Source organism: Periplaneta americana, chromosome 2 (genome assembly GCF_040183065.1).
Source record: "Periplaneta americana isolate PAMFEO1 chromosome 2, P.americana_PAMFEO1_priV1, whole genome shotgun sequence".
NCBI lineage: Eukaryota > Metazoa > Arthropoda > Insecta > Blattodea > Blattidae > Periplaneta > Periplaneta americana.
Window position 1 is genome coordinate 78,445,643 of NC_091118.1, and position 19,460 is coordinate 78,465,102.

Below are 19,460 nucleotides of genomic sequence, written 5' to 3' on the forward strand. Positions count from 1 at the left end.
ATGTCCTCAGAACATGCCACAATTCGATTCCGAAGGAATTCCAAATCAGGCACCGGAGACGAATAAACCAATGATTTTAAATGGCCCCACAAGTAGAAATCGAGAGGGTTCAGATCAGGTGAGCGTGGAGGCCAAGCAATTGGGCCACCTCTACCTACCCATCGATCAGGAAACCTTCGATCCAAGTACCGGCGAGCCGTACGACTGAAGTGTGCAGGAGCGCCATCATGCAAGAAGTGAATGTGTTGACGATTGATCAGTGGAGTGTCTTCTAAAACATGAAGTATGGTGTTTTCCAGGAAGTTTGTGTACGCCTGCCCCGTAAGTCTGTTTACAAGTACTTGGGGTCCAACTAATCGATCACCAATGATACCGGCCCACATGTTGAGGGGGAACCGCACCTGGTGATGAGATGGAACAGTTGCATGTGGGTTTTCATACGCCCATACATGCTGATTGTGGAAATTTGTTATGCCATCTCGTGTGAACTGTGCTTCATCTGTAAATAATACTAAGGCAGGAAAGTTCGGATTTACACCACACTGCTGCAAGAACCACTGACAGAACATAACTCGTGCAGGGTAATCTGCTGGTGACAGGGCCTGTACACGTTGCAAATGATAAGAATACAATTAATACTCTTTCAACAGTCTCAAGACAGTCGTATGAGGAACATTGACTTGCAACGCTACCCTTCGTGTGCTGATAGAAGGAGTGAGTCATGTTCACAGCCTCCAGAATCTCCTCCTGTACTTCTGGAGTTGTAGATCTTGGTCGTCCCCTTCCCAAACCAGGAGAGTTAAATTTTCCATACTCGCACAGACGGTAATGGAGACGTACAAATGTCTTCCGATCTGGACATTGTCGCTGTGGGTACCTCTCCTGGTACAAACGACGAGCCAGTGCAGCATTGCCGTCCGCCTTACCGTACATGAAGTGTATCTCTGCCAGCTCTTGATTTGAATACATGTCGCACAGTCTAAGGCCTACACAACACTGAATGTAACCTTCGCCTCGGAATGAACTGTCAGAGTGTCCTCTTAATGTCCCCTTTGACGGCAACGACCTGCGGAAAGAAAAACGTTCCGGTGAATTTCAATGTTGTGAAGGCCATAACTCGGAAATAAAGCATTTCCGGACACATGTTGTAATGAACTATTTTGATTGTCTACATGTGGGAAATACATACCTGAAATTATGCCCCGTATTTTTTAAACACCCTGTATATTATATGATCGATGTATGGAAAAAGATGAAATATGCAGCAACATCAGAAATATGCAATTATATGCACTATAAAATTTCACATACGAAAACAGAAGAACATTAAACATATTGCAAGCTGTTGATAAAGCGTCGTAAAATAACCTACTAAAAATTAAACATATTGCAAAAGTTAATTCCATATTACAAGTAAAAATAAACTACATATATATTTGCATATAAATCCCAAGTCTATTTATAACAAATACAAATATTTAAAAAGAAATTAAAAAAATTGGTACGTAATGAGAAATACCTAGTCCCTTCCTTCTACATATTATCAATTCCAATACTGTCTGATAGCGTTATCTTGCTATGTGTTATCAGTAGGTAAGTCACTATAGGCATATATCTCCCGAGAAGTAGGTCTGTATCACTACTCATTGTCGTTTTCAACGAAGCGATTTTTGGTTCAACTTTCTTCAATTTTACTCTCGTGTACCAAACCTGTGTTCGGAATTGATAATAACCCCGCCACTGTTAGTAGCACCGTTCTTCGTTTCGCTGAGTGTTAACGTAAATTCATTTTCAACTCACAAGGTAAGTTCTTGCTGTGTAACAACAGCTTTTACTTCATAGTCATATAGACTAGGAACAGTGTGGAACTGATGAAAAATTACAGGCTGGAATTTCTGTATTCTCCCATTTAATTGGTTTTAATTGGTTTCACTGGCTAACTCTACACTCCCATAAATCAGGATTTCCATGTCAGTAGGAAGGTCATAGAGGATACTACACATTATAATAGCGCATTCATACTGCCAATGTTGGCTAACCTGTACTGTGTTACGCTGGCTATACAGAGTGAACCGTAAGTAATGTAATTAATTTCAGGGTTTTTTCTTTGAGATACTGCAAACAAAAAAGTTTAATAAAATTCTGCTCGTTTTTGCTTCCTTTTCGAGGTAAAAATTGTTTCATATGAAACTTTTCATAGTCTCTTTTGGGAAAGCCATTGTTTTAATTTCCAAGATCCTTAGCCAATTTAAGAAGACAATGTATTATGATAATAAATCATTGAAAGGACTGTAGTTTCGTCCTTTAAATGTGCAGAAATTTGATCCGGACAAATGTAACTCTTGATTCTGCAAAGGAATTTTACAATGTTATATTTGTTCGCATCAAATTTATCCTCATTTAAAGGACAAAATTAAAATACTTTCAATAATTTACTATAATACTCGTAATACACTGACTTCTTAAATTGACTGAGCATATTGGGAATTAAATCAATGGCTTTCCCAAAACACGCTGTGAAATATTTCATATAAAACAATTTTCATCTCGAAAAGAAAACAAAATCGAGCAAAACTGTATTAAGCAATTTTGTTTGAAATATCTCAAAGAATAACCCCTTGAAATTAATGACATTACTAACAGTTCACCCTGTATATTAATTCGTGATGTGCGGTGTTTACAGTCTTGTGTTGAGAAATGCGTTATTCATCCATTTTGAATTAGAAATAACGGTTCGATTTCCTCGTTTCAAACATTTTGGTGTCGGTAATATTTTCAGATTGTACACTGATTGCTTTGAGATCACAGAACTTAGGAAACAATAATTTTAAAATTGTTTTGTTTAAGATGTTTGATAGACGGAAGATGGAGCAACTCGTCAGATGGACAGATAAATAGGGGTGGACTATCTTTTTCGAACTTGAACCAGTAAATTGTAAGACATTGGTGAGGAGTAACTGTCACCACCTTCTATATTAATATACAGGGAAGTTACCAATGATTCATCAGGTTTTAAGCTGCTGCATAAAGAAAAATATAAGACTTAGAATAATGTATGATACATCAAAATAAACAGAAACTGTCCTAGTTTCGGACACACCTTCACATGACAGTTTTCGATGTGGCTTCTTCTCGTTACACGACATACATCGATGCTATATTGAAGTTCGTCCCATAGGCGCAGTAGCATATCCCTGGTAATAGTCGTAAATGGATCTGTAATGCGATCCTCGAGTTCAACAAAAGTTTCTGGTAGTGGTGGCACGTACATTATGTCTTTTACACACCCTCAGAGAAAAAATCACAAACCGTTAGGTCGGGTGATCTAGGAGGCCACAGCAGCAACGCTAAGTCATCTTCAGCGCATCGCCCTGTCCAATGGCGAGGGAGTTCTGTGTTCAAGTAGCGACGCACTTCAGTGTGCCAATGGAATCCTCAATCACTTGAAACAACCACTGCTGCAGCATATCGAGGAATGACATACCAGTGACAGTTATCTCCGTAAAAAAAGGGTCGTACATCTTTGATTTAGACACTGCAGCAAACAAATTCACGTTTGGAGAATCTATTTCATGTTGCGCTGTCAAACGTGGGTTTTCAGTACCCAGATGCGTACATTATGGCGATTAACTTTGCCACTCAAGTGAAATGTGGCCTTGTCAGTAAACACTAGAAAGTCCTCAAAACCATCATTCTCCTCCATAGCGATCTGCATGAAATTACAAAATTCCTATCGTTTGACGAGGTCTTCCGGTTTTAGCTTTTGCGATAACTGTATCAAGTTCCCGACTGGCGCGGTATGTTGATTTCTAAGTGCTGTGAATGAAACTCGCCCTCACTCGCTCCACTGTTTCATTAGAAACGCTTGGGCGTCCAATGCTTTTACCTTTACTCACGGTACCAGTTGCCTTAAATTGACGATACCATCGCATAATGCTTTGGTGACCTGGTGAAAAGTTCCAGGATATTGTCTTCGGATCGCACGCTGTACGGTAACAAAAGAAAATTACTTGTAATATTCCGAAACTGCGAACGCTTTCTGCTGCTTAGATACCATTTTGAAAACTATGTTTGTGCTGCCGTCTGTCTATACGCACCAGAGTTATAACAGTGGAAAAGTAAACTTTCAGAGTTTTTCTTTCGATTCATGATTAGCACAAACATAATGCATCCACAGTTTTTTCAAATATTAGACTTAAAACCTGATGAATCATTTGTAATTGCCCTGTATTGATGTTTGTCTTTTCTAAGAGTTCTGATTTTTTTAAGTTTGCTTACTGTTCTGTCTTCAAAACAGTGTTCTAGCGTATTCATTTGAAATTTAAGAATATGAAATTGCGTCCTGAAAACAATTTCATTCCTGCATAAGAAACCAATTTTCTGACAATCCGAAAAAAATTCCTAACTGCTGTGTGCTATTATGGAGTCGTATTTTTATTCTCCGGGCTGTGCAGGATGGCGAAATCAATTCCTGAACTCCAGGAGTTAGTCAAGACGCTGGAGGAGAAAGTCCTGTCACTCCTTAAGGAAGTAAAAATCCTTAATGAGAGGCAGGATACGAAACCCTCAACCGGCCTGGTATCAGACAAGGAAGACAAAGGAGCGGAGAGTACAAAGGAATCTGAGGGGCTGCCAGTTATGAACACGAAAGAGAAGAACTTGTTAGACAAACAGGAGGAACTCAGAAAACTGTACAAAGAATTAGAAACGGTAAGAGATCGTCAGATGTCATGTTGTTACCATAGTTACATTTAGGAAATAGTAATATGCGTTACAAGAGCGGTATGTTGATGTTTTCATGTTCGAGGAAAATAAACATACCGCTCGTGTATTGTACATTATTTTGTGCGAAGATCGTTTATTACATACCTGAAAGAGGAATTTCTAATTAGTTGCAATGAAATCTCCATCTTGGTTTCTGTTCAATGCCGGCAACTTTTAAAAACGAAAATATCTATCTTCAACATTGTTGCTATAAAAAATTTCTGTGTTTACTATATTCCAGCAGGCCGTGATATACGTCTGTCTTTTTTTCCCCCAGTCTATAAATGCGAACTTAAAACAAACGGTAAGGTTATGTAGTCTAATGATTTATTTTTCATTTCAATATTTTAACAATATTATTTATATAACATATTGCAGTAATAACATCGGCATCTGGAATCTTGTTGATTTTTTCACCGCTTCCTTAATGTTACTTGCATTACAAATTAAGTAACTTTTGTGGTTTTTGCAAATATTTAAAAACAATAATTAACAGTGCAATTTAGGTGAAATTGCAGTGGTAAGTTTCCAATTTATAATTATTACTATGTTAAACGTCTCTAAAAATAATATGTTAAAAGCCTAAAGCAGTAAAATGAATATGACGCTTAAGCGGTAAGAAGAGGGAAATTGTTATGTGTGTTACGTTGGGAATACTAAATGTGGTATTTCACACTTACCGCGTATTGGTTTTGTGCGGAAAGCAAGCAAATACGCACGATCTCGCACAAACGTCTATGAAACAAGTTTGTTTTATCAGCATTTGTTAAGATTTCTTTTGACATATTTGTAAGCATTTGCCATTCACAAAATGAGTGAACTGGAAAGTTGAAAAGAAGGTAAGACATATCTGTAGTGACTAGCACTTAGATATCCTTCCACACAACACTGGACTGATGTTTCATAAACGATGCGTTATTTCATGAACAAATGAAAGTGAGAAATGAAATAATGTTTGTGCGAGATCGTGCGTATTTGCTTGTTTTCCACACAGAACCAAAACGCGGTAAGTGTGAAATACCACATTCAGTATTCCCAACGTAACACACATAACAATTTCCCTCTTCTTACCGCTTAAGCGCGACATTCATTTTACTGCTTTAGGCTTTTAACATGTTATTTTTAGAGACGTTTAACACAGTAATAATTATAAATTGGAAACTTACCACTGCAATTTCATCTAAATTGCAATGTTAATTATTGTTTTTAAATATTTGCAAAAATTAAGTAAAGTCTACTACTCCACGAAACTTATTGCATTCCTTATACAAGTAACATTAAGGAAGCCGTGAAAAAATCAACAAGATTCCAGATGCCGATGTTATTACTGTAATATGTTATATAAATAATATTGTTAACATATTAAAATGAAAAAGAAACCATTACATAACCTTACCGTTTGTTTTAAGTTCGCATTTATAGACTGGGGGGAAAAAAGACAGACGTATATCACGGCCTGCTGGAGTATAGTAAACACAGAAAACATTTTATAGCAACAATGTTGAAGAAGATGCCGTCATTGAACAGAAACCAACATGGAGATTTCATTGCAACTAATTAAAAATTCGTCGTTCAGGTATGTAATAAACGATCTTCGCACAAAATAATGTACGATACACGAGCGATATGTTTGTTTTCATGTTCTCGGAAATTAAAAAAGCTCAACTACGTTTCGCTTTTTCAATCTTTTCCTCGACTATGAAAACGTCAACATACCGCTCTTGTAACGTATATTATTAGTACACTCGACACATATTGAGTATTATTTATGAAAATCTAGCATTATAAAGAAATTCATATTACTTTCAATATCGTTCTTAATTCGCTTGTTATGGCTTACGTTTCATAAAGGTTGCTTTAGCAACTAAAGGTACGATCACACGTCGCTACTTTTGCAGCGCTGCAGTACACAAAACTGCGCAACTCTTTGTACTGCGACGTGTGAACAACGGTGCAGCCTGAAAAGTAGCGGCTGCCGAACCTTCTGCCCGCTACTTTTCCATGCTGCGCGCAACTTAAAAGTAGCGACGTGTGAACAGGGTTCTCAGGGTTGCAGCCGCAGCATTTTTGATATCGGTTTTGTTGAAACTTTTGCTGCGGTTGCAACCAGTGTTACCACCCAAATGTGTCAATGATACTTTTATTGTTTGGAAATATTTTAATGTTAAATGTGATGAAAATAAATTATTTGTAACAGTTATTAAATACACAACACAGTCTGAGCATAATTGGTGACGATATAATTCATTTTTTAAATTTTCCGTAGCGCAGTTCCAAACAGGAGGGTTGCCAACATTGATTACGTGAATATACTGTTGGTTATCATTTAAGTATATAGGCGTTTTTAAAAGCTTTATAGTAAAAATAATGTCAATTTCTGAATACTAGATACGACAGAAAAGCAAATAATAGATAAGGAAGCTTTCGCATGACTTTCTTAATAATGCGAACATAACCACAAAATGTATATTGAGAAGTCAACATGGAGATGGGAACCTGCAGCATGACTGCGGCTGCAAAAGTAGCGCCTTGCGCGTGAACAGACTCGCAACCTCCAGTTGCAACTTTTGCAGCACTCGGGTTGCGCAGCACGAAAAGTAGCATGTAGCGCGCTACTTTTGGCTTACGTGTGAACACGACACGCAACTTTTGCAGCTGCAGTATAAAAGTAGCGCTGCAAAAGTAGCGACGTGTGACCGTACCTTTAAGAACTACGGCGTAGTATACGAGTACAAACAAATATCGCATTTATTAAAGACATTGATTTTTACATTTTTATAAGACTTACTTTTGTTGGTAAATAGTGAAAGTACAAATTTGAAAATGTTACCCCTGAACCACTACCCATTATATTTTTTCTGGAATCGGCAGAGCTTCAGCTTCCTGGACTTGCTTTATTAATTCTTTAAGAATATTATCCATGTTAGCCGAACTTTTATTCTCTTCATTCATTTTATTAGTAAATAAACAAAACAAGGTTGTCTTAGAAACCATTACGTCATTCCATTACTACGTCATTACACTAAAAGAAGCAATGATATTCAATTTTGTAATTTATTATCAATTTATGATGCATAAAACGTTCCATATATGCCTAACTCGTGCATAATATCGAATTATGGCATTCGTAAAAATCAGGTAAACATTCACTCATGCCATAATCCTCAGTATTAAACTTCGGCCTATATCCTTGGTTCAGAAATAACCATTATTTCGTAAGTTACACATTTTTATTACTTACACTTTTTCTTCTATTTCTTAATATTGACATTGGTTTGGAGTGATTATTTTATTAAAGAATCTATTCAAGATTAATTTATAAACATGTTAAACGAATTATTTTTGCATGAAAAATGGATATTCCCTGGACCAAATGATGGTATTTAATTATTTCTATATTACAACAATTAAGAAATATGTTAAATAAATTAACCTATTATCCTTACACCAAAATGTATGCTCTCTGGACCAAAATGAGCATATTTTAATTGTTTAAAAACAATTACAATTAAGAAACATGTTAAACGAATTAACCTTGCATCAAAATCGGATAGGCTACTTCTTGGACAAAATGATTTTGTTTTAATTATTTAATTACTTCATGGTTTCATGTGGTATATTTTATGAGGTTGTCATAACTGAGATATTTATTGTTAATTGTTTTATTTGCAACAGTAGACCATGACTGATCGAGTAGGTCTATTTATAAGGACTCGCGCTCAGAGGGGTGCAGGTCGGAATTTGGGATGGCCTACAAGCCACAAGTCGTGCTAAAGATATTGCTGTACTAAATTATCCACTGTGGAATGTTGTGTACTACACGGAATTGTTACCTATTAAGTATATAACTTTCTCAGTGGCCAAATCTTATCTCTAGAGTGTTGTGTTACAATTTTGAGGTTATTTTTAATGATTTAAGTACGTTGAGAAATATTGCCACTGAATGCGCACCCTATACTCTTGATGAGCAACGTATCTCATCCCATCACATTCCAAGCCAAAATAACATTAAGTCAATCTTATCTTTCCTCCAATAGATAGCTATGCTCTAACAATACCCTCTAATCTTGTCACTCAACTCGGCGCTAAGCTAAGCCAAGGTAACGTAATATTTTGCACAAAAAAGTATGCCCTGGACAAATGCTTCCATCTTGTTACAGAACTAGGGAGTAAGCTAAGTCGAGATAACATAATCGCTTACATTAGACAGAACTATCGCCTCATTAAACCCTCTAATCTTGTCAGTAAACTAGAGACTAAAGCGCTTTCAGAATAAGAAGGCATATAAGGCAGAGCTAGTTCAGGCCGGTCTAGCTCGACTAGCCAGTAACAGTGAAGTGATGTTGCCTAGTTAAATCGTCGCGAAGTCTCGCTGAAGCGTCGCGTATTAGTTTCTTTCTTGCGCGCACAATATTTATTGGCTAGGAATGAATTTTAAGCTGTGCCATTCGATAGAGCTCCGAATTCTGAATCCAACAGTACAAGAATGGCAATTGTATGTCAACTGGCTCTCGTGCTATCGCTTTAAGACTAAACAGAGATATCCAACCTACAGCATACAACATATTTTGCTCTGAAGTCCCTTTCTGTAAACGAAGATAGATTCTGTTTATTTTCAAATTCAGATGTGGACTGTTTTCTCTTGTGTGATGTTTAACTTACCGTAACAATGTTTCTTGAAGGGATTGCAAGTGGCTCTGGTATTTCATCTGTTATACGCAAAAGGATAGTCCTACACTCACAGGCGAGGAGTATTATATTTTCTGAATTATAATTTTTCTGAAGGACTAGTTATGATGCAGTGCGTGTCAGTTTTTTAGAAACAAAGAATCTGACTGCAGAGGCGTGTTGTTTAGGCCTATTTTAGTCACAATTTTTATTTTCGTCCTTGACTGAAAAATAATTATCTCCGAAGAATTTTACAGGCACAAGCAATGTTGCAAATTTTATTAGCGGCATTTTAATACATCTACACAGTACCTTCACTAGATCACAACTGAACTCCTTACGAAGGGTTTGCTTTTTAAACAGAAAATAGGCATGCTGTGTCGAAACAACGTAGTAGAATACAGTAAACAATACAAAACCGCACCATTTCACTTCAAATGAACAGAGCTCCCTTCACGCGAAATCCTTCATTTTGCATACGAAACTGAAAGCACATCAGGAAAGTAAACAACTAACGTCATCAATAGCCAGTGCTCCTTAAACCTGTAGCCGTCTCTAGGCAATGTTTTGGCGTCCAGACTTCATTCCCTACTGATCATATAGCTTAAGTGAAAACCTGTTTTCATAGCATGGGAGGTGTGATAATAGGAGGAAGAAAAATAAAGTACATAAGATTTGCTGATGATATGCCGTTGCTAGCAGAAGAAAAGACGATACTAAGGGAAATGCTACTGGAGCTAAATGACAACTGTGAGCAGTATGCAAACTAGAAGAAGACATGGTTATGGGAAGAAAAATAAAGAAGGTAAACGTGCGAATTATAAATAAAGCAGTAGTGCAAATGGACAGCTTCAAATTCTTGGAGTGTACTATAAGCAGTAACATGAGCTGCTGCCAGGAAGTCAAAAGGATGGCAATGGCAAAGGCAGCTTTTAATGGAGGAGTGAATATTTTGTGCGGATCTCTGGAAATGACCTAAAAAAAGACTAATGAAGTGCTTTGTGTGGAGTATGGCATTGCATGTGTGAGAAACATGGACATTACGACGAAGTGAAGAGAAGCGACTAGAAGCATTTGAAATGTGTATATGGAGAAGAGTGGAGCGTGTGAAATGGACAGACAAAATAAGAGATAACGCTGTGTTGGAAAGAGTGGGTGAAGAAAGAATAATGTTGAAACTAATCAGGAAGAGATAAAGGAATTGGCTGGATTACTGGCTGAGAAGAAACTGTCTACTGAAGGATACACTGAAAGGAATGGTGAACGGGAAGAAAGTTCGGTGCAGGAGAATATATCATATAATAGACGACATTAAGATACATTGATCATATGAGGTCACTAAGAGGAAGGCAGAAAATAGGAAAGATTGGAGAGTCCTGGATTTGCAATGAAAGACTTACCCTTGGGTAGAACACTATGAATGAATGAATCACCTAACCTTCCGGTATTCTCAGGTTAGGAAGACATGGTAACTTTTCTTTATTGATCTCATCGACCCCAATAGCATGTACATATACGGACACTTTTACTTTTCCAAGGCAGCAGAAAATGGCGTGTACCAGGAGACCAGTTGTTTCGGAATCATCACACATACCGAGGTAAACAATAAAGTTTCATATGGTATAATGTCTACTGAAAACCAACTGGAACTTGCTTCACATTACGAAATTATTTATATTTATATCTTAAACCAGATGGATGAGTGAATATTCCCAGCTTTACTATTAATAGTTATTGTTTTCAGTTGACCGTCTTCTCCCATAATTTTATCCCAAATTTCCCGTCTTCATGTTGATGTCTAGCCCACAGTTACAAAATTGGGCTTGGATCTCCCCATCTTTCTTTATTTTGGTCAGCTCCATTTTAAAATCTCCTCGTCTTTTATAGCGTTTTCTTGTTACGTATTTACACCATCATGAATATCTTTCTTCAGTATTGTGGTATTCATTATAAACCTTTTATCGACATAAGGAAATAGCTCAGGGGTAATGCGTTTGTCTACTTATGCTTAGCTGCGTTCGAGCGTGACTTCGATTCCAGATTGCGGTGATGATTCTAATAGGTTATTTTAACAAGAGTTTCCCCAGCCACATTGCAAATATCAGGTAATCTATGGCGAATCCTCGGCTTCATCTTTCTTAACACCATCTCCCTATCACCAATTTCGATACTAAATAACAACCTATTATTTCATGCAACGCCTTTAAATAACCAACTAAAGGAATAGACAAATACCGATACCAGTGTTAATATTTAAGTGTTCTAGATCGACTGCGAGAAAATGTGGGAGAGAAAAGACAGTGATGTGTCAAGACATGAAGTGAATCTTTCATCATGTCAATACTCCGGCTCATAATGCATTTTCAATCACCAAAAATTTCTCAACTTGTCCCTTCCTTGCCTATTCCCCTGATATAGTTCCAGTTGACTTCTGTCAACGGCTAAGGTCATTATTGTCTTTTGATAATTTAAATTCTCTCCTGCCCTATTTGTATTGCACGTGCTCGTGAAGTACGACGTGGCAATGTTGTGGCCTACAACATTGCCCTCTCTATCGTCTCTCTCGACTCAAACGCTAGCAGGCTACAGCCTTCCGAATTGCCGTCAACTCTAACAGAACCAAAGAGTTTTAATGTTAATATCAGAAGAAAACTGTTAAAAAGTTAATCATATGTCATACAAGGTGCCAGTGTAATACATTACGCATTATAGATAGAATAGATGTATACATTTGCAACAAAGTAAAGTAATCCTCTTATATATTTTTAAAAATTTAATAATGTCATCTCTTAAAAATTGCTGTAATTTAATACAAGGATTCGTAAGGGGTATGTCGTGTCTTCATTATTTTTCTCGTTATTTCCCACACGCTATAGCTTTATATTATTTGTAAAAATATTGCATTACATTATGAACTAAACTCAAACATGTACGATTCATAGGCGTGTATATTAAACCCCAGATCACATATAAGATTGCTCATTCCTATGTTAAAATCGGTTGCACTTTGAAGAGAACAACCGCCATTATCGCCAACCGTCCGTCGTAAACGAACACGAGATGGCAGCACAGTCGCTAATGCAATTCAAGTGGGAGTTATGACGTGACTCCTTATGTAACAACTAGATGGCAGCATAGTAAACCTGACAACATTGAGCTCTATACTAAAATGAAGGAAACACTGTATCCTAAAATATCGTGCCACTAGGTTCGCGCGTCGCCATGTTGGTGAGGGAATCTCTCTTTCTAACACAGTTATTACAATGGTGTTACCGCCCAAGTCCGTGTATGCATATTGAAATTATTTATATTATGGGTTATCTTGAACTATTTCTTTCAATTTAATATGAGCTATGAATTCCCTAAACTTAAATGAAATTAAGTATATAATGTGCTCTACATTAATTCTAACTTTAAAAAATACATACCGTACGAATATAAAAATATTAAAACCATAAACAAATGCAATAGGCCTATATAAAAGAAATCTCTTGCCTCATCTAGGCCACATATTTACATGCACTACTCTCGATCAGGATAAATATGGGTTAGGAATAGTAAAGATTAAATTAAAATAAAAGTTAAATAGCTACGATATAAGAAGAGTACATAATTATATTCATAGAGTTTTAAACATATACTGTACTGTAGTACTGGTATAAACCGAAACATATATTTTGAACTAGAAAGATTTATTCGTCCAAATTATATAATTTTTTGTTTTGTCACAAGTTTAATTACCTTACACCCAATGTAAAATAATGTAAGCCTAACTAAATTTACCGATTTTTATAGGTACCGGTATTTATACTTTGACCTGAGAATATAAAAACCTGTTATACTTAATTTTATGTGATATAAGAGCTGAGTTTCCTTTAAAATTTATTATCTTGTTACCGTAACAGAAATACACTAAAGTAAAAAAGCCAAGCATAAGCATAATAAATACTAAATAACAGTAACTTACATAAACACTAGAAGAAAAATTCATTACATCAATTTATCAAATTAACAATACACACAAAATATTATATCATACGGTACAGCACCAAAAGATAAATAATTAAATATGAAATATATAAACATTACATAGGAACAGCGGCGAACTTCTGTCTAAGCAAACTAGGCAGCTGACTAGGGCTCTAACTTCGAGGGGGTCCCGGCCAGAAATAATAGTAATAATAATAATAATAATAATAATAATAATAATAATAATAATAATGATGATAATAAAAGTGCTATTTGCTGTGGCAAACTTTCGCGTGGCAATAAATCTTGTTATAAAAATTTATTTAGTCATCTGTTCGAAGACAGGTTTGAACCTCGTAAGTGACACTAATGAGGCATCACTCATGAAGCAACTAAGCCAGGAGATAATTGGATAGACTTGTCGTCTCTTTTCTCCCTCCATTGCATTCATCGATGATTAGTAACAAATTTCACTAATCAGATGTATACAAAAAATTGCTCTTCCTCTTACATATAGGTAAGTGATGTACTGCTGTTTATTAATAGATATCAACCAGAACCTCAATCAGAAGTAATCTTGTACAATTGGTGCTTGTCTACTTCTTTTCTAAGTCTGGTTGTCTGTTTTCTAAATTCAAATTACGTTAAATAAATGTTAACTGCCTAGGGTTTCTGGGTCTCTATGCCCAGGCTTGTTTGGAAAAATAAAGTAGGCCTATATGTCACTTCTTTGTTACTCAGTCTTACATACGATACAGCCGCATGCTGCATAGTATTTCACCATTATGACGGAAAAATTAAAGAAATATAATTAATATGTATACTTCTTTCAACAAAACAACCATTTCCCATGTGCATTAGAAAGAGAGAGAGATACGCCTCAGGTTTGCTAATAGTACGAAAGTTACACGTCACGTTTTTTTTTAGCATTTCTCTACGGGAGTTGTGTATCCAGTTTATAATGTTGAGATCACTGCCTGACAAAGCTGTTACCAACGAGCACAGAATGTGGTTACAGTCACAGCCTATAATAACGCAGAACAATCTGGGCCACGGACCACTTCCCTTCCCCCACTCTTTCTCTTCTACTATCACAAAGAACTTGCTAATTTCTTAGATAATAAACCTGTATTATTATAATAGGGGAAAATAATTATAGGCCTACTGTAAGTTCACAGGGCTAACGGCTTCGAAGCTGGGTACCTGGTTCTAATGAAGTGCACTGGAAGCAATTTAAAACATGGGGGCATGAGATTACTCTGCCTGCCATAAAAAATTCACTTCAATTAATCCCCAAGGTAAAAAAAAAAGGTATACATGATCTAGGATTAAACATATTTTGTTACATCGTAATTTATTTAGGTCATATATCTGCGTTGGTTTTCAGCCGGAATTAATGAATCTCTCCAGTTAGGCTAGGCCAATATTTTCAAACTTCAGTATATTCATTTATAAAAAGACACTGTACATATCTTAAAAGTAGTCTTGTCTTTATTATTAGATATGTTTATCTTATTTCCAACATCTATCTATACTGCAGTTCAATATTGTTTATCAAAACATTATCCCATTACATTACAGGCAATATTCAAGACATAATGTAGGCCTACAATTCCTAGGCCTAAATGTCTAGGCTTAGGCTGTACCAGTGGTGGTTCCTCGGGGGAGGGAAGGGAGGAACGTGGTCCTCAAATTTTTCTTCTTTTGAAAGTAAATACCAAATTAAATATATGCCTTGAAATTCGAGGAAGATTCGATAATTTTTTAAGTTCACAACTATAAGAAAACCTCGGTTGATCGAGTTTTAAACGACGCGCACTCATGTGCTGCTAGAAAACTGTGAGAAGGATACGAGATTGTTTTCGTGGAGGAAAGATAATCCATTCCTCCTTCACTGTAGTTAACACACATAGACAACAGCGCGCTAGCGGCCAGAGAAAGAAGCAGGTTTTAAAGCAAGTAAATGAAGGGATAGGGAGGAGATCCTCCTCTGAATCAGCGCATGGGCTGGAAATAGGAACCGACTGGTCTTGCAGCAAGCTCGCTGCATCTAACGATGCTGCATTCAACCAGACTATAACACATCTAGGAGGAGACACAATAAAAAACAGTTTTAACGCAAAGCTATGAAAGACACCATGTAAACTTTCTTAAAATTATAAATAGAAATATATTATTCATTGCACTTTATACGTGTATAAGCTACTATTCATGGTTTGAAACTTTCGAGGATATCTGAAAGTTGAAGTTGGATTTATATAAAACAAAGAGGAAGTAGTTTTACGTTAGTATCGCAAATCTTTTTGGCCCCCGAAAGTCACTTCCATTAATTGTCTACTAGACAGGACAACAGCCAATTTGTCAGTTTTTTTACAAATATATTTGAAATTGAAAGTACTGCAAACTACATTATTTTAATTTTTCTCCGTTCCATTACTCTTTCATCATAAAAAAATTAATCGGCCACCGGCAGCTTTGAACAATAATGATAGTATGACTTTACAAGAACTGACATTCTTCAAAAGCATGTGATACCGGTACTGAACTTGCAAAATGTACATGTGGCAACACAGACCACGTGGGTGGGTGCAGTGTTCTCGCTTTCCTAACAGATTATTTCTCATTCTCATTTCCGTGAAACGGTTCCGGTTACGTGCTAGTAGCTGATCTATTCCAACACATGTGATGCTGTAGTGTGCGTGAAAAATGCTGCGAAGTTGTGAAATTCCTTGTAATTGTTAATTTGTGCAATTATTCAACAATGAATGGAAGTGAAAACATATTATATTTTGGACAATTTAGGAAACTCAGTTTACAAAAACAGATTATTGCTGTACAAAAGGGAAGGCTAACCCTAACACTACCTGGTCTTACATGTACGCATGTAGGCTAATTTGTTGCATGTTTCTGTCAAGAAGGTGTCATTTTGAGCTGTTAACTTCTTTCCTCCTCTTAAGAAATATGCAGGCGCCGCCACTGGGCTGTACACTATATTAAATACGTTTTATCTTATTTAGGCCTACATTTTTGACATCTTATTCTAAAGTGTCTGCAATTTTCTCTTACCATACACTGGTTTACTGGCAGCTATGATATAATTTCTTGCCTTTGAATATTATTAACTGTGTTCATAATGACTGAAAGTATTTTATCAGAAAGTTTAACTTATTCCATCGCACGTGGGCATACATAGTTTACAAAGCTAACCTCACTACACAACACTGTTTTTGAGAGTAACTTCAACAACTTCTTTTGATTTCCACATTTTACATAGTTTTCTTCATGAACACTGTTTGAAATCAATGTATTTACAATGCAGTAATAGGCAATTGTTGCAATGTAAAGTACAAAATCTGAAGGAAGAGTAAAGTCCTCCTCGATTCAAAGTGTCATAATAAATATCTTGATTGTTGGTTTCTTTCCCTACCAAGTAATCAATACAAAGTGAGCAATGTGATTTTGAGGATACCTTGAAAGAGGCATAAGCTGATATGTTCAGAAGGCTGGATGTATCAGCTTCAAAGCTAAAAGTATCAGGGTCATCCATAATTAATTATAAAAATGGAGCTACCGGTACATCTACCATTTCGTTTCTTTCGGTTCTATATCGTCTGGTGTTTCAAATGTTTCCGAGGATCATTTTAGAAATCCATACTTGAATGATTTCATGCCAAAACGTTTAAAGAAAGACTCAGTATAAATTGTCAATACCCTTCAATACGCGAAAGCTAGGCTTAAATCGTATACACCACACGCTCGTAAGAAGACTGATGCCTGATGCACATATTGCCAAGTTTTCGCCTTTCGACATTCTACTAAAGTCGACCATGCCTATCCTCGAGCAATGGATTGCGAACAATCTGTTCCCCGACGTCCCCTGTATATCTTTTCCCTGCCTCTCTTTGTATAAGCAGTAACACGAGCTGCTGCTAGAAAATCAAAAGAAGAATAGCAATGGCAAAGGAGCTTTTAATAAAAAAGAGCACCTTGAGGGTCTCTGGAAAAAGAACTAAGGAAGAGGCGAGTGAAGTGCTTTGTGTGGAGTGTGACATTGTTTGGGGCAGAAATATGAACATTACGATGAAGTAGAGGGAAGCGACTAGAAACTTTAGAAATGTGGATATGGAGAAGAATGGAGCTTGTGATATGGACAAACAGGATAAGAAATGAAGCTGTGTTGGAAAGAGTAGGTGGAGAAAGAATGGTGCCGAAACTGATCAGAAAGAGAAAAAAGAATTAGTTGGGTCACAGGCTGAGATGAAACTGTCTACCGAAGGATGCACTGGAAAGAATGGTCCACGGGAAAAGAACTCGGGGCAGAAGAAGATATCAGATGATAGATGACATTTAGATAAAGGATGGATCATACCCAGAGACAAAGAAGAAGGCAGAAAATAGAAAAGATTGGCGAATGCTAGGTTTTCAGTGAAAGACCCGCCCATGGGCAGAAAACTATGAAAATAATAATAATAATAATAATAATAATAATAATAATAATAATAATAATAATAATGGAGCCTGTTAGTAGGATCTTTGAATATTGATATTGGACATATTACGAAGATTACGGAGTTTCGCTCTGACGCGGGTTCTATTCCCGCTTGGGACGATTACCTGGTTAGGTTTTTCCGAGATTTTTCTCAACCGTAAGGCGAATGTCAGGTAAACTTGGTGAATCCTCGGCTTCATCTCGCCAAATACCATCTTATTATCACAAGTTTCATCGACACTAAATAACTCAGTAGTTGATACAGTGTCGTTAAATAACCAATTAAAATATGAAGGTACTGTGCTATTCCTGTATTAGAAAACAAATCTGTTGTTTGCTCGGTAGACTGCAGCTCCTGTTATCGTGAAATTGTCTGGCGTTTCTTTTCCTTTCGTTAAGTTTATTTATATATGATTTAACATTTACAATTGTGTATAATCTTTGTATACCGTATTCATGAGTAGGCAGTGAACTATTGCTATGATTCTGTTTCTATTGTCACTTGTTATAAATGGCTAGTATTCAGCTTTAGCCACAGAACAACAAAATAAAGCTAGGCACTCACTTACTGGAAAAAATTCGTTCGCTGCGTTCGGATTTTTATTATAGTATCGCTCTCTTGTTCACATTTCGTAGTTAATAATGGAATAGCGATCTTCAGATTTCAATCCGGCAGACTTTTGGTTGTGGGGTTACCTTAAACAACGAGTTTTCCCGACACATTCAACAACCCTACTGCAACTGAAAGTTGCCATCTCGCAAGATATTACAGATATTCCAAGACATTATCTGCAAAATGCTGTGCATGGTGTCGCAGACAAAATACTGTACGTTGAACAAAAGAATGGCGGACATCGTCCCAATGTTTCGAGAACCCCTTTGTTTGCCCAACACTGTGAGGGTTTTTTTAGCTGTCTCAAATAAATATATATATATATATATATATATATATATATATATATATACAGTCACGAAGCTCAATACGTAGGAAATATCCATCCAATAACAGTTCAACTTTAGTTGCTAGCCACTGGATCGCTACAATCGCAGAGTCTATTGTTTTTAGTACTCTCAGTTGCTAATCGCTTGGAGCATTGTATCGTGAGAAATGCAAAAAAATCACCTCAAGTTTCGTGACTGTATGCACTAGACTGTGGTTATAGGGCCTACCTTCAATATTACTGCGATTGGAGGCCTTGCAATCGATATAATATTTTCCATGAGATGGCCATGACATACTTTATTTCGATCTTGGACCGTACGGAATTCCGTTTAGATTTCTCTGACCAGAATTCTGATCGGAATCCGGTCATGCGGACAGAAGCGATACGGCCAAGTGGGCGATGCTCCATTTAAAATAATGCAAAGAATAAAAATCCGAACACGGCGAACGAATTTTTTCAGGTAAGAGAGCGCATAGCTTAATTCGGAAATGCGGACAAGTGAGCGATACTATAATAAAAATCCGAACGCAATGAATGAATTTTTTCCAATAAGTAAGCGCCTATCTTAATAGAAGTGCACAACGCATGTTACGAGAGGAAATAGAAAACAAATAGAGCGCTGCTGG

At 36.6% G+C, this 19,460-nt stretch overlaps 1 protein-coding gene across 2 annotated transcripts in view; it reads left to right on the forward strand.

Moving 5' to 3' along the window:
- The first annotated feature begins 1,614 nt into the window (after positions 1-1,614).
- Positions 1,615-19,460, forward strand: part of LOC138694362 (ankyrin repeat domain-containing protein 17-like) — a 107,356-nt gene continuing 89,510 nt past the window's right edge. For both annotated transcript variants that reach the window (XM_069818024.1, XM_069818025.1), the window contains exons 1-2: positions 1,615-1,803; positions 4,455-4,710. In XM_069818024.1, the coding sequence (XP_069674125.1) occupies positions 4,456-4,710 (255 nt within the window). In that variant the 5' untranslated portion in view covers positions 1,615-1,803; position 4,455. The remainder of the gene's footprint in view (positions 1,804-4,454; positions 4,711-19,460) is intronic.